Raw genomic sequence first — 17,527 nt, forward strand, 5'->3', positions numbered from 1 at the left:
TCTTCCCTGCTAGAGCTGCCTCGCTCAACTGTAAGTGAAGTGGAAACGTCTCGGAGCAAGAACAGCTCAGCCTCGAATCGGTAAGCCACACGATCTCACAAAAGTGGATCACCTAGTGCTGAAGCATGTAGCGCGTAAAATTCGTCTGTCCACAGCTGCAATACTCACTACTGAGTTCCAAACCGCCTCTAGAAGCAACGTCAGCCCAAGAACTGTTCGTCGGGGACTTCATGAAATGGGTTTCCATGGCCGAACAGCCGCACACAAGCCTAAGATCACCTTACCAAGCGTCGGCTCGAGTGATGTAAAGCACACTGCCATTGGACTCAGTAGCAGTGGAAATGCGTTCTCTGGAGTGATGAATCACGTTTCACTGTCTGGAAGTCCGACGGACGAATTTGGGTTTGGCAGATACCAGGAGGACACTACCTGACTGAATACATAGTTCCAACCCAACTGTAAAGTTTTGTGGAGGAAGAATAATGGTCTGGGGCAGTTTTTCGTGGTTTGTGCTAGGCTTTTGAGTTCCAGTGAAGAGAAATCTTAATGCTACATCATACAATGACATTCTAGAGAATTGTGTGCTTCCAACTTTGTGGCAACAGTTTGTGGAGGCCCTTTTTATTTCAGCATGACAATGCTCCCATGCACAAAGCGAGGTCCACAAAAACTTAAGTTTTCTGAGGCTGGTGTGGAAGAACTTGACTGACCTGCACAGAGCTATGACCTCAAACCCATTGAACAACTTTGGGATGAATTGGAACGCCGACTGTGAGCAAGGCCTTCTCGCTCGACATCAGTGCCCGACCTCTTTAATGCTCTTGTGGCTGAATGAGAGTGAATCTCCGTAACCATGTTCCAAAATCTAGTGAAAATCCTTCCCAGAAAAGTGGAGGCTGTTGTAGCAGCCACGGGGGGACGAAATCCACATTAATGCGCATGGTTTTGGAATGAGATGTTGAACACGCACATATTGATGTGATTGTCGGGTGTCCACATATTTTTGGCCATGTAGTGTATCTGTAATCAGAATAATTTTTAGGCTCATCGATGCATATGCAATCAGAGTACTTTTTACGGTTATATGATTTATATGAAATTTGAATACTTTTAAATTTTTAAAGTGACCAGTGGAGTTAAGGAAGCACAATAAGTGTATGTGCAGATTTTGTTATGTTTGTTTAGATAAAGTCGCTAAACATCAGCATAACAAACATCAGAAGACGTAGTATTGTTGGAAAAATATCAAGGTCAGTAAGTTGTACTTTATCAATAAGAAGAGTAAAATAAGAACAAAAAGAAAGAAATTGAAATGAATAGATTAGAACAATAATAGGAACACTGTTGTCAGATTGCTTACTAGATAGTTGAAGGATAACAGTGGATTGGTTGCAAAACAACAAAGATGTTGACATCTTAAAATATCTTTATTGCTAACAAGCAAAAGTAGCTGGCTTCAGTCGTGTTATTAGGCTTATACATTCTAGATAAATATGAGGGCTATTCAAAAAATACGCAGACTGACGTCATAAAACAAAATATACTTTATTTAGAAGTTACAGGTCTGGGACCCCTTCAAAGTACTCTCCTCCCCAACGCACATTCTTATCCCAACGGTCTTTCCACTTGTTGAAACAGTTCTGGTACGCTTTTTTTGTAACGTTCTCCAGCTTCTTCGTCGCATTTGCCTTAATCTCGGGAATCGTCTCAAATCTTCTTCCTTTCAAGGGTCTTTTGAGTTTGGGGGTGGGGAAGAACAGTGATCGAGAGTTTGGCCAAAAACTTAACGAGTTCCGAGGCAAAAATTTCGCAACAACGCGGTGCATCTTCAATTTTTCGGTCAAAATCTCGTAACAAGATCCAACTGATATCCCACACTCTTCAGCAAGCTCCCTGACAGACAGACGTCGATTTGCCCGCACCAGGGTGTTGATTTTTTTCGACGTGTGGGTCGTAAGTTGACGTGGAAGGACGTCCAAGACTCTCATCATATTCAATGGACAGTCGACCATCCTTAAAACGTTCATGCCACTTGAAACATGGTGTACGCTTCATAGCAGCATCACCGTAAGCCGTGTTAAGCATAGCAAAATTTTCAGTCGCAGATTTTTCAAGTTTAACACATTTCAAAGCAAGTCGTTGCTCCTTCAGGTCATTCATTCTGAAATCCGCCAAACGAAAAAATCGCACTTCACTTAAAACCGTGTAGCTAATACACAAATGAAGATATCTGCAATCGGGAAATGGCGTCGTAATCAGCTAATCTGTGCGAACCTAGCGACACCAAGCGGATTCCCCTGGAACCAACTGGGGCCGCGCAATTCAAACAGTCCGCGTATTTTTTTAGCAGACCTCGTATGTCAATGTATGCACTATGAACCTACTTTTACCAAGAAAGACAAATCAAATAAAAGAATAAAAACGAAAGATACAAGTATTTAGTGTTTCTAAATGAAGCCTTTTTAGCAAAGTTAATATATTAATCACTATTTTAAAAATATTTTATGTGGAAGTTGTATTTAACAACGTGTTAAATATTTGTCCTTTTAAAATATAGATTAATACGATACTCATTCTGTGAGAAAACTTAAAATATTGATAAATAGATTCTTTATTTTATGGTATAAACTGTTAAAATATAGATAAATATATTTCTCATTCTGTGAAAGAATTTAAAATATTGATAAATGCATTCTTTATTTTATGGTAGAATGTTATACATAGATTGATTTGTTATTCGTTCTATGAAAAAAACTGTTAAAATATAGATTAACAATCTTTATTCTATAATGGAAATAGTATTTGTCGTTTAAATCAAAATTAATGGAATATCACCTAAAACAAATTATCTGCGAGATATTGACTGCATATTCCAAATTTTTATTTCAAGAAACATTACCGTAAATTCCGGCGTATAAGTCAAAAATTTAACACCAAATTTCAAGTTTAAAAATCCATCCTCGACTTATACGGCGGTGACGTTTTTCATTGCTTGAATTCTAGTAAATTCAGATTCGAGAAAACCATCGCAAATCAAAATTATATGATATGACATATAGGTATTTATTTATAAAATAGTAAAATACTAGTAATCCTACTCAACATGAGATCGATTAAACACAAAGTCCCATTCCTCACCATTCAAATGGTCATCGTAAGGATCCTCTTCTGGAATAATGTCATGCTCCACTGATGATGAGGGGATATCGTTATCCTCTTCCCATAACATATCATCCTCCATACCGTCCATCGCATTGGTAATTGAGCATTTTTTGAATGAGTTGACAACGAGTTTTAGATCAATAGAGTCCCAGGAATCTTTTACCCACTGACACACTGTAGGCAAAGATGCAGCACGCATATTTCCGGCGGCAGTGTAAGTGTTTTGACCCGATGCCATCCACTCATTCCACTTGGGGCGCATAGAATCCTTAAATGGTTTATTTAACGATACATCCAGAGGTTGCAGTACAGATGTTAATCCACCTGGAATCACTGCCATATCTGTTTTTTTCGATTTTAATGCTTTTTTCGTAGTATCCGTTAAATGTAACTTGAACATGTCCCACACTAACAACGATTTGGGTTTAAGCATGGCGCCTGGCCGACGGGCCCACACTTCGTTAATCCATTTGACACATCCACTATCGTCCATCCATCCTTTTTCTTGTACATAAACCACTACTCCTGGCGGAAACTTGTCTTTTGGCATCGTTTTTCTTTTAAATATTATCATAGGCGGCAGTTTCGTTCCATCGGCGAGGCAGGCCAATACGACGGTGAAGTGTTGTTTTTCGTGCCCTGTGGTCTTCACCAGAACTGTCTTTTCTCCTTTTTGTTAATTGTAGTGTTGCCGACGACATAAAAAACATGGGCGTTTCGTCCATATTTCCAATGTGAGCCATATCGTATTCATTTCGTTTTCTTTGATTGATGACGAAGGTCTGGAATTGCGTGATCTTGTAGTCCAAATCTTTCGGTAGCTGTTGAGCAATTTTTGTCTTTTGACGAATGACCAGATTATGACGATGCATAAAACGAGAACACCAACTGACTGTTGCCTTAAAATCCATGCTGTCTTCTTTATTCTTAGCTGCCCATTGTAAAGCTTTCAGTCGGATAAAGGCTCTTGTTACGATTCTGCCACATTGACGTTCAGATAACACCCATGTCGCTATTTCCTTCTCTAATCTTGGCCATTTTTCTTGATTTTGACCACGATTCGCACATTTGGTTAAGGGCAATTCTTTGATAGTGTTTTCTGCCTTCCTCCAATCTCTGACCAATTTTTCACTTAAGCAATAGTGCCGAGCTGCTGCGCTGTTGCTACTGTCTTTGGCTGCTTGAACGACTTTTATCTTGAATGCTGCATCATATTTCATCCTTCTTCGTGGTTGACTGGACATCTTGCTTATTTAACGATTTATAATTATTTAAAAATTTGTCACTGAAATTTGTAACTGACATTTTGAAACTGGAAATTGAAACTGTATAGACAGTTAAAAATTCATTCAGAGCCGATTGGTCAGCTAATTTCCTAGCTAAGCGTAGCAAGGTTAGACACACCAGATAAAAGAAAATCAATAAATTTGTCCAGACAGGAATACCGCAAGGTGCATAAAACGTGACACTTCTTCTTTTAGTGAGAGCCTTATTTGTCGAGCAAGCATGTCATGTTGGCCAATCAACACAGATTTCTCACTTTACTTTGGCAAACGAAACGTCACGTGAGTGAAAGCGCGGCGAAGCGCACGAATGAGTCAGCAAAAATGAATTCTCAGAACACGTTGTGACAGAACTTTTGCTCTCTATTGTAAAGTGCAAATCTGTCATATTTATACCGACCAGAGGCGAGGCGTAGCTAGTCACAGCGGATAATAAGAATTCTTGAAAATGGCGCCGTCTGACAAAGTCTGCTGATGACGCAGTTGATTATTGAATATCACTTCCTTAGCTACACCTCGCCGCTGATGCCGACTGAAATATTCCGACCAAGCGATTTGAGCCAGTGAAGGGGGTCGACTTATACGGCAGGTACATGTCAAAATCATGATTTTTAGGCCAAACTTATAGACCTCGACTTATACGCCACGTCGACTTATACGCTGGAATTTACGGTATTAATGCTACTTAAATTACGTAGTTTACAGGTTTTAATGACACTAGTTTTGTACTGCAGTAATATTTTAGATACTTATCCTATAAATGTTGCATTTAAGATTAAAAGTTACAAATCACTTATTGTTTTGAAGCTTCCCAGAGGGAAATAACATAGAAGTAAATATAGGTCGTGGCTAATTATTTGCAAATTGAGTAGAGTATTTCTTGGATATTATTGTTTTTGTACTTATGAACTCATTATTTGTGTATTATTTTCTTCCAATATAGAGAAACATTCGTTCAGGGTAAGTGTGTCCTACAGTTTATACAAAACAAAATTAATTTAAAATAATTATCTGTGTTTACTAGTGGTGTAAAAGATATCCAGATAAATGCATAAAGTTCAATTCGAGATAACTGCAATTTTAAGATTCTGTAAACGAATTTATAGAAGAGAAACGTTTTTATTTAATGAAAAATTAATCCGGAAATGTAATTGTTGAATAATATAATTTTATGCACTGATGTTAACATATAAAATGTCTTTGTTTGAAGTAAAATATATCCAAGAATTTTAACAATAAAATAATTCACTTTTAACGAAACTTTTCTCGAGACCTTTCGCGGCGTGTAGAACAGAATTATGGGTATTCTTAGTATTTTTTATATAAACACAAGTAAACAAAACATAAACGAAATACAACTCGTAGTGAGGCTCTAACGGGTTTTGCGTTTTTTGAAGGACACATGTGTAAAAATATATGGTGTGAAACTGACCACGCCCACCTAGAATCTAAAATTGGCCCAGACATATAGAAATTAAAATAGGCCTTTCCACCTTTCGTAGAAAGTAAAACTCACATTGACACACTTCACATAAACTAAAATTGACCTTGACACCCTTCAAAGAAACATAAATTGATCTTGACACCCTTCGTAGCCACTAAAATTGACCTAGTCCACCCTTCATAGATATAAAATTTTTTGAATCAGTAACGAGCAAAAACTTAGTTATTTCTATCAGTCATGGACTAAAAACTAGTAACTATTTAGAAAAAAACATAAACTGATTAAATGTAGGTAAATCACAGGCCAGGTGAGTTAAGGCGTTCGACCTGTAATCTGAGGGTCGCGGGTTCGAATCCCGGTCTCACCAAACATATTCGCTTTTTCAGTTGTGGGAGAATTATAATGTGACGGTCAATCCAACTATTCGTTGGTAAAAGAGTAGCCCAAGAGGTGGCGGTGGGTGGTGATGACTAACTGCCTTCCCTCTAGTCTTAGGGACGACTAGCGCAGATATTCCTCGTGTAGCTTTGTGCGAAATTCAAAACAGATAAAATAAACAAGTAAATCATTACCTCCTAGTGTTTCATGCAATTTTTTTTGAAATCCTAGGAAATAATTTAGGTTGAAATATTGAATACGAAATTAAGGTTGGAAAAGTGTAAACTCCAGTTATCCAATTCTCTGTTATTAGTTTGTGATAATTAAAAAACAATCAAAATGAAATAATATTTCGTTCCAAGCAATGTGTGCGAACTTAATTTAAAAATTAATATAATTTTTAAGTATTGTTTTTGTACTACACCTATCGGTAACTGTATAAATCCTTTTTCTAGAAAAAAGTTTTGGAGAGTATTAGCAAGAGTATATATTCAAACTAAGAAAAGAATTGTCTACACCAGTATCCCTAAATACGAGGTATGTGTTTGATGCTACATTTCAAGGTCTTATTAGATGTAGAAATAAACTTCTTAATACATGAGTTATGGTGCAAATTAACAGGGTAAAATCTTAAGAAATCATTTCTCTATTTTAATAAAGATGATTAACATTTAGAATTAACAATTACAGGGTAATCACAGTGTAACATTTATAAGCCACAATTACAGATTAAACACAGTGCAACATTTAGAAGAAACGATTACAGGTTAATTAGAGTGTAAAAATTACAGGTTAAATCTGTTTAGCATTTAGAAGCAACAACGACAGGTTAATTCTGTTTAGCATTTGGAAGCAACAACTACAGGTTAATCAGAGTGTAATGTTTAAAAGCAACAATTGGAGGTTAATTCTTTTTCGCATTTTGAAGCAACAATTACAGGTTAATCAGAGTGTAATGTTTAAAAGCAACAATTGCAGGTTAATTCTGTTTCGCATTTTGAAGCAACAATTACAGGTTAATCAGAGTGTAATGTTTAAAAGCAAAAATTACAGGTTAACACAGTGTAATGTTTAAAAGCAACAATTACAGGTTAACACAGTGTAACATTTAGAAGCATCAATTACAGGTTAACACAGTGTAACATTTAGAAGCAACAATTACAGGTTAACACAGTGTAACATTTATAAGCTACAATTGTAGGTTAACCACAGTGTAACACTTGGAAACAACAATTACAGGTTAACCACAGTGTAACTTTAAGAAGCATCATTTACAGATTATTATCTGTACTCTCAGAAGCTTTGTCTGTGAGAACTAACGCACTTCCTACTATGGAAGAATAATCAAATATCATATTTTTTTTGTAATATTTGTTTGTATAATATGTGGTTTTGTTAAAAGTGGCTTGGTGAAAACATGTTTATGGTGTGTGGTTTCAAGTATTTTACCAAATTATGTTGATATACTCTGTTTCCAAGATTTATTTTCCCTCTAATACCAATGAAAAGCTCTAACCTTCACTTGTACATTCATGCTAGACCCAGAACGTGTTGAGCAATCTCGGAGGTCAACTTAGTCTGTGGCTGGGCATTTCCCTCACTTTTACCTTCAAAAGAACCGTGCAGCTTATGAAAGATATCTTTGTTAAGTTCTGGAAAGGAAAACGTTCATTGAAGGTCTCTCCAGATCCGTCATCAGGAGGTTCCAAGAACGTCTTCGTTGTCCAACAGACTGACGTTGTTCTCTTAACTAATACGCAATTAGGCCTAGCAGATATATATCATATTTAGTGAACCAGTTAGAATCTTCCTAAAACAGCTTGTTTATTTACTTGTTATTAGGCTACACAACAGGCTATTCGTATATCGAAACCTGATTTTTGGCGTCAAAATCCCTCAGACTTATGAATGATTCACTAGAGTGTGCTTTGAAAGTACAGAATTCAAATACTTTAAAGAAAAGACAAACTGAAAAGAAATAATAAATTATTTGTTCTGGTTTTAACAAGTTAAGAAAGACAAAACCTCGATAAAATACTCCCCCTTTCAAAAAGGTGAGTCATAATGTAAAACAATTAATTATTTTATTTCTGTAGGTAACACAATTAAAACATAACCCAAGCACAACACATCCATTAGAATCCAAGGGATTTTTTACATTGCAGTTTGTTCAATACTTGATCGTATCTTTTAGAGATAAGTTTCTTAATAAATATTTTTTAATTGAAAGACAGAACATTAGGTAGTACTAAGGTCTACCTAATGACAGTAAATTCAGAATATATCAATAAAGTCACATTCTCAGCATTATTAGGTAGAACTAAAGTCCACATGATGACAGTAAATACAGAATATATCAATAAAGTCACATTCTCAGCATTATTAGGTAGTATTAAGGTCCACATGATGACAATAAATACAGAATATATCAATAAAGTCACAGTCTCAGCATTATTAGTTAGGACTGAGGTTCACATGATGACAATAAATACAGAATATATCAATAAAGCCACATTTTCAGCATCATCAGGAAGTACTAAGGTCCACTTGAAAACAGTAATTTCAGTATATATCATTAAAGTCACATTCTCTGAATTGCTAGTTGCTACTAAGATCTCCATGATGACAGTGAATTCAATATATATCACTAAAGCCACATTATGGTCAGCTTTACCAAGTACTAAGGTTTACCTGATGACAGTAAATTCATTATTTATTATTAAAGTGACATTCTCAGCATCATTAGCTGGTTCTAAGGTCTACCTGATGACATTAAATTCAGGCCTAATATATCAATAAAGCAATATTCTTAGAAAGAAACATTAAATCATAGTTAGGACTACCTGATGACAGTAAATTCAGTCAGTATATATCAATAATGCCAAATTCTCGGCATCATTAAGTAGTATTAAGGTCTATCTAATGATAATAAATTCTATATGTATCAATAAAAACACAGTCTCATCGGTATTATGTAGTACTAAGGTCTGCGTGGTAATAAATTCACTATATTCCTATAAAGCCATATAGCATATTCTCAGCATCGTTAGGTAGTTGTAATCTAAGGTCACTTGGAATTCTTTTCCTTGAACATTACTTGTCCCTCAACAGGATTCGTACTTGTTTATGTGGTTTTCAAGTAACTGTGGCAAGTTTGCTGCACTATTTATTTTCTCGCAATGTTTTAGTGGCCGCACTCTTCGAAAAATCAGGTGAAGAAAGGTAGTTTTGCTTTTAGATCCGATATATGTGCGTTTTATATAATGTATATACGTACGTGTTCTTATAGGAAAATCAGATCGGGCTATCTGCTGAGTCTACCGAGAGGAATCGAACTCTTGATTTTAGCGTTGTTAATCTGTAGACTTACCGCTGTACCAGCGGGGTCCCGTTTTAAGTAAAGACTATAAACTGGAGAATTTTTAACTTTACATTTATATACATATATATTGCTGTTTGGAAATTCGAATACTAAAAGTGATTGTAAGCAATATAAAAGCTAAGGAAATTTACATTAAATATAAGATTTTTCTGTACTGTGTGAAAACATGTTTATTGTGTGATATTTGTTAATGTTTAAAAGATATCTATACTTTGTGATAAAGAGAAACCTACTTGAAGTAAAATTGTATTTCAATACGGATGGTTTAGATATTAAAACTTTTACTAAAATGTAATAGAGATCAACGTTTCGACTATCTTAGGTCATCTTAAAATTTTAATACCCATAGCAGCTGTATTGATAATATAGGTATGTATATTGTTTGAAGACTTTTAAATGCGTGTATATTTTTCTTCTTAGAATGCTAACCCTAATACTGCAATAAAAAGCTGATTACCCTTGTTTTACGAGTGGTAATATAATTACTTATTGGTGTCAATGTGAAAATAAATGTTTGATACATTTTTTAAACTTGAACAATTATTGAATTAAACGTTGTTCAAAGTCGTCAAATTGTTGAATTACACATTGTATAGAATCGTCAAAATGTAAAATTGTTGAATTACACATAGTTCGAAATCGTCAGATGTCAAATTCTTGATGACGAGAAACCTACTTAAAATAAACATGTATCTCAGAACTTCTGATATGGGTACTGGTAATGGTTTAAGTGTAGGGAATCCCGTGTCACCAGTTCTAGTCACCATTTTTGTGACAGATTGAATCTCAAGCTATCAATTCGGACTTACACCTACCACTATACTGGTACAGGTATGTTGATGATACAATTACTGGATTCACATATACAGAACACAAACTTAGTTTTTTCAATCATGTTAACTCCATACACCCCAACATTAACTTCACTTGTGAACAGGAAAAAGTAATCAAATAATATTTCTTAACCTCAAAATCACTAGAACTGATGCACAATTCAAAACAAAAATCCACGGAAAAATCACCCACACTGTATTATACATTTTCCCTGAAACTCAGCATATGAAACAAAACAATAACTCAATATATTAAGAAAGCAAATAAACACAGCCACAAAATTATGTTCACCCGATAAAATTAACGATGAAATCAACAAAATAAAACAACACTTCATCAACATCAACAAATTTCCTCAAGAAACCGTTGAAAATATTATACGCACACTCCTGGACCAACAACAAACAAACAACAATAAATCCCAAGATACAACAGATTACAAAACCTTGTACTGCTGCATACCATATGTTCCCGACATCAGCGAAAAATAACCAACATCTGGGAAAAATTTAAAATACAATATTCCAGTAAAAACCAAATTTATTCAAAAATCAGATTCAAAGTTAAAGTCCTTACTGTATAAAAATTACACTAACAAACACAACACCAACATTGTTTATAAAATACAATGCAACAACTGTTACAACTTTTATATTGGAGAAGTAAGCAGAAAAATGGAAACTAGGTTCAAAAAACAACAGCAACAACAAAAAACACCTTCACACGTTTTTGAACATTTCAAATCAAATAAACCCAACATAACCATAAAAACATAAAAAGATATTAAGTCGGGAAACAAATATAAAGAAACGCAAAATCAAAGCAGCTCCATCTTATACAACAACGAAACCCAAAATTAAACCAACATAAAGGAACGCCTTTGTCGTATACTAACATCCAACTGCAGGGATGTTAAAACATGTGTCCGTCAACGGTCACATTCAAACTCTCTCTTTTTTTACCCTGAAGGTGATCTAGGAAGGTCAAAACGTTGTTCTCTCCTTATCAGTAAAAGTGTTAATACCCATACCAGCCGTTCTGAGATGCAAAATGTCAAAATGTTGAATTACACATTGTTTGAAATCGTGAAATTTTTGAAATACACACTGTTTAAGTTCATCAAAATGTCAAATTGTTGAAATACACATTGTTTGAAATCGTTAAAATGTTAAATTGTTGAATTACAATTGTTTGAAATCGTCAAAATGTCAAGTTGTTGAATTACACAAAGTTTGAAATCGTTAAAATGTTAAATTACAAGTGTTTAAAATAATCAAAATGTGAAATTGTTGAATTACACATTGTTTAAAATCATCAAAATGTCAAATAGAGCTACTAAGTACATATTTTAAAATCAACAAACATCTAATTATTGAATTACACATTGTCTAAAATGAAAATGTAAATTTTTCAATTACACTTCGTTTAAAATCGTCAAAATGTTAAATTGTTGAATGACACAAGCTTGTGAATTTAAACTTTATAAAAGTTGTTTTGGTTTTAATAATTGATTTTCCACACACGTGGATTTTGAAAATAATATTTATTTATTTTTCTGTCACATAAGGTTTTTATTTTTAGAAATCAGGAAGAGAAAAATATCTTAATTATATGAAATTATTTTGCTTAACAGAATTAACATTTTCATTATTATGTTTGGGTTGTAGAACGGTCGGGCCCGGCATGGCCAGGTGGGTTAAGACGTTCGACTCGTAATCGGAGGGTCGCTGGCTCCAAACTCCGTCGCAAAAAACATGCTCGCCCTTTCAGCGGTGGGGGCGTTATAATGTGACGGTCAATCCTGCTATTCGTTGGTAAAAGAGTAGCCCGAGAGTTGGCGGTGGGGGTGATGACTAGCTGCCTTCCCTCTCGTCTTACACTGCTAAATTAGGGATGGCTAGCACAGATAGCCCTCGTGTAGCTTTGCGCGAATTTAAAAAAACAAATCAAACTAGAACGGTCGATAAAACACTTATGTCACGACTGATCTATAGAAATCTTTAGCCAGTGGTTGTCAAAATTTTAAACATAACAAAATGTGATCCAATTTCAAGAAAAATGATTTACTTATGTAAAAGTTTTGTGAAAAATCTGTACGTGATGCAAAAAATGGATATCATTTTCAAATCTAGCGTACAGGAATTACTGTAGAACATGTAAACATTTCAAGACAATAAAATCATCGCAGGCCTGCGTTATTTATTGTTTAACCACATGAGGTTCTCGAATATTAAATTAATTTTTCACATGTGGCTCAACTTAAATTACGAAACAATATCAAGTAAACATCATGAGATGTACTTCATGGATTGACTTGAGTTTTAAATTATTTTAGTATTCGCAATTTAGTACTTTCATATTTCTATAACTTGGACAAAGTTCTGTTTAAGAATCTGAATTGGTGTGTTTCGAACTTGGGAGTAGGTCTCACGTTCTCTTCTGGTGATCATAAGATAAAACTTAAATTTCGGATGTAAAGGTTTCAAAACAGTATAGTATGTATTCATGGCTATAATACTTAACAAAGGTTGGATTGTGTCTTTGTGTTTTTCGGAACACAACACTATAAATATTGAAGGCAGTTTGAGAAAAAACAAGAGGGGACGTTATGAAAATTGTTTAAGTCAATCTAACTTGTTTCAGGAACTCCAGTTTGTACTGAGTTGTTGAATCATGTTAGGTTATCTTAAATGATAATAATATAAGCAGTATAATGTTGTCACGTTTTTATTTTATATGAATTTCACAAGGAAGAACTCAATGAAAATGTTCATATAGGATGTTATCAGATAACCACAGCTGAAGTGTCCATCTGACAAATATCCTTAATCCTGATTACGTAACGAAGTTTAACGGTAACAATTATTTAAATACAAAGCAAATTATTAACATGTCAGTATCGAAATGGGCAAGATATTAATTATTTAATAAAACATAAAAAAACACGTAGTTCAAGAGGTCAAACTGTCGGCCTTAGTGGAGAATTTTCTTTTGTTTTATCAATTATTTAATATTTTGTACGATATTATGTTGATGGGCTATTAATGCGTTTTTTTTTTACGAATTTGCACAAAGTATTTATTCTTTAATTGCTACCAGCTCTTCCGTGTCTGCAGAGAAGGGATGGGGTAAATTTCATCAAACTCTCGTCACAAAACTGTTTTATTATTATAAACCCTCATTCATTGAAACGTCTCCCATAGCTGACATTCTACAGTGATGTTTGTGAGGAATTTCAATACAGAGCGTATTGTCATAACTGTAATATTTTGTGTTTTCTCTGTGTTGTTATAACTGTAATCTTTTATATGTTTTCTCTGTGTTGTTTTATGTTTTCATAAGTGTAATTTTGGAACAGAAATATTACTCACCAAACGTCGCTCGAGTTATAACACATTTTGATTCCCTCCTCTTGAGAACTGATTACATAATACAGAGTTGAGTAGATTTTAACATATAGAACATAACATGAAACACAAATATTTCTTCTGGATATTTTTCCTACTTTAAATGTAAGACCGTGGCTTGTTTCATTTTTTTTTTTTTTGAATTTCACGCAAAGGAACACGAGGATTATCTGCGCTATCTCCCCCTAATTTATCCAACAAATTTGGTGGATTGACCCATCGCTGAAAGGGCGCCCATGTTTGGTGTGACAGAGATACGAACCTACGACCAGCAGGTTACAATTCAAGCGCTTTAACCACCTGGCTTTGCGCTTGGCACATTTAACGACTTAATTGAGAAAAAACATTTTGTTCGCTTCGCTTCTTCTTTATGGGTATTTGGGTATGTTAATTTTTGATACCCAGGAGGGTCAGGTGCACAAGACCTTTTCCTCCATCCCTATTTTTCGTGTAGTCTAATAGTTAGAATTTGTTGTTGTGTAGATTTTGGGCCAGTGTATCCCACAGTTCTCAGGCCCTTTTCAGGGCAATGTCCATGTATTGTCTTGATTTGCCCTCTTTTTACCCATTATTTTAAATTTTAATTTTTTTTTTTAATTTTGAAGAAATGGGTGGTGATGATGATGTTTCATCATGAGAATATGTAGGAAAGTTAGGTGTAGTTTAAACTTTAACTCCAGTTCTGTTAGAAACTTTCACAATTTCCCAGATTTGTATTTTTAAGGGACAAGAAGTTTTGCTTATGTTGGGTGTTTTACATCTACAATCTGTGTTGCTAGTGATAGGACAAATATCAATTCAGGTTATATCTAGAGAAATATTGAATATAAATATTGTATATCAGTTCAGTCATTCAGAATATCATTAGACGTCACAGAACTTTATCACTTTATTTGATGCTGTAGTTTATAAGTTATATAAACTTATACTAACACTGCACTTAAAACTGTAAAGTATGAAGTCTGAACTGTTTGTTAAAAGACATGTCAACAACTTACTGTTTTTTTAAATGTTACAACTCTAATTTTAACAATGTGTGTGGAATCTTCAGCTAAAGACAAAATATATGTGTTTGTGTGTGTATATTTATTATAAACAAGTGAAGCGAACCTTTATTAAATAATTTTGATCACCAGTAGTGTGTTTTCATTCAACTACTAAATCTTGAAGATTCACATATTATGGTTGCTAGTCACTACTTTTAGGTATATTTCACTCTTGAAACCAGACAGTATCATCATCCCACTTGGATAGAAAAGGTAGATAACTAAAAGTTCAAAGCAATATCCATATAAACATGGGAAGTAGATCACTGGCTTTTGTTGTGAATTGTTGCAAATAAATACTCAGTTGCTTTCCTCTGTGTCAAATACTATGTCTAGCAAGCTGTCTATTGTTAAATTTTACTCATCTATAAAGTTCTGTTCTGAAAAATAGGTTGCCTGTCAGGTTTTATACTGTTAAATTTTTTCATAATTGATAGATCTTCATAATTAACAATTGGTTGTGAAAAACAGTTTGTTTACCAGGGTATTTGCTGTTGTGCTTTTATACATACTTTCGACACTTGCACTGGTGTATTGTTTGTTCATGGGTGTTTTGCTGTTGGATTTTATGTTTTTGATAGTTACTTGCTGTGTTCAACAGTATGGTCCTACATTTTATACATGCTGTTGACATTTGTTATGTCAAGTAGTCTATCAGTCTTGTTTCTTGTTAGGTGTTACATTGTTGCCAGGTATTTACTGTACCAAGTGGTTTATTTATTGAGCTGTTGAATTTTATCTAACAGTTAGACACTTGCTGTACCATGTAGTTTACCTATCAGCCTGTTTGATGTTAGATTTTATTTACATGCTAGATATTTACTGTGCTAAGTAGGTTGTTTACTGGACTGTTTGCTTCTGGGTGTCACATGTTCTTTAGGTATTTGCTCTGCTAGGTAATTAATCAATTGGTTTGATAGATTTTATACGTTAAGTCGGTATGTTTGCTTAATCAAACAGTTTACCTACCAGGCTATTTGCTGTTCAATTTTATATGTTTGGTAGATATTTGCTGTGTAAAATAGTTTATGTGGTTGATCGAGCAGTTTTTTTCTATCCTGTAAAAGCTAATTATGAATAGTGATTTATACATCTTTCTCTAGTGACATGTTTATGGCCACAGCATAGTGACTGATAGGAGAATTTTGAGTTTTTTATTTGTCTTGTCAAGTACAAAATTTCAGCTTGTAGCTCCAGCATCTGTTGTTCAATATGAGATCTAAATATACTTTTGGTTTCAGGAGGACAAAACTTTTCAATTGATATATTATATATTTGACCATGTCCAAGGTCATGTAGATTAATTTATTCTAATCCTGCATGATGGGTAATAAAATTGAACTTGAGTATACATATGTTCCATGCTTGATATTACTGGTGTATAAAAATATAGCTAACAGAAATGGTAAAAATGGTTTCTTAGATTAATTGACTCTAATCCTGCCTGAAGAAATTTCAAGTGCCATGGCTGTTGAGGATGCCCTCTTGTTATTGGTTACCAAAGATTACTTATCTGTAGCAAAATGTAATATTTAATGTAAGAACCTTCATAAGATGTTTATTGAAAACATTGATCTTGTATTTAATGTACTTTCAACTGTTAATTTACTTTGTTTAGGACATGTGGAGATGACAAGCATTATCAAAGTATTTTCTTATGTGGACTGTATTCAGTGGACTAAAGAAGTTATGTAACTTGCCACTTGCAAACACAACAAGATTGGTCTTTTATGTTAATTCTAATTTTTTTGTTATATTTTTGATATATTTCAAAAACTGTATTTTTGAATTCACTGGAAGCTAGGGAACCTTATTGATTTTAATTGGTGACTGTATTGTTCATTCACTTATATGAACATAACTTCAATGTCTTTGTAAAATGTTTTTTAAACAGCTGCTACACAAATTACTATATGTACATAATGAATACATTTTATATATTGAGTGGGACAAATACTATCTATTTGTGTTATATTTGATACATTAGATAATGTTTTTAACTGAACTAATTCTTTTAACATAGTGATCTAACATAGGGTCCTTAGCCTGACTATTTTTATATGCATGAAGACTGACTGATGGTTAGTTATTACAAAGAGACATATAAAACAACCTAGTAAATTGCTGTTACATAGTGATTTTCATCATCCAGTGTTATAAATAATAATTTCATCATACATAATCAGTTACATATTTCAAAATAAGAAATAGATGTGTTTGAACATTAACATTTTGTATAATTATTCACTGTGTGTTGAAACAAGTCACCCAAGCACCCAGAACTGTAACTTTATGAGATATCTAAAGAATTGTTAAAATCATTTTATGTGTTTATTTTAAAAATGGTTTCTTAAGTTTCTTATGTTTTAAAAATCCTGAATAAACTCATGAATATTCTTGATCACAGAACAGTTTAGGTTTTAGTAATAGAACTGTAATCTAATGTAACAATAAATTTCCTACAATCAATAAGGTGTAATGTATAAACTAACATTGAAACTTAAAACATGTATTTGAACATTTAATATAACTACTTTTAATTCTAAGTTTACTAAACATATCTTTACAGAAATAGGTACACTTTTAGTAAA

At 33.8% G+C, this 17,527-nt stretch overlaps 1 protein-coding gene and 1 long non-coding RNA gene across 6 annotated transcripts in view; one reads left to right on the forward strand and one right to left on the reverse strand.

Moving 5' to 3' along the window:
* The window catches only part of LOC143238703 (uncharacterized), a 20,198-nt gene extending 2,737 nt beyond the window's left edge, over positions 1–17,461 (forward strand). The window contains exons 2-4 of one of the 2 annotated variants that reach the window (XM_076479166.1): positions 5,389–5,405; positions 6,723–6,804; positions 16,555–17,461. In XM_076479166.1, the coding sequence (XP_076335281.1) occupies positions 5,389–5,405; positions 6,723–6,804; positions 16,555–16,569 (114 nt within the window). In that variant the 3' untranslated portion in view covers positions 16,570–17,461. Of the gene's footprint in view, positions 1–5,388; positions 5,406–6,722; positions 6,805–7,806; positions 11,560–16,554 lie in introns of those variants that run through there. The other variant, XM_076479165.1, reaches the window with a different exon arrangement.
* The window catches only part of LOC143239736 (uncharacterized), a 570,827-nt gene that overhangs the window by 239,606 nt on the left and 313,694 nt on the right, over positions 1–17,527 (reverse strand). The window lies entirely within an intron of this gene.

This window comes from Tachypleus tridentatus, chromosome 13 (assembly GCF_004210375.1).
Source record: "Tachypleus tridentatus isolate NWPU-2018 chromosome 13, ASM421037v1, whole genome shotgun sequence".
NCBI lineage: Eukaryota > Metazoa > Arthropoda > Merostomata > Xiphosura > Limulidae > Tachypleus > Tachypleus tridentatus.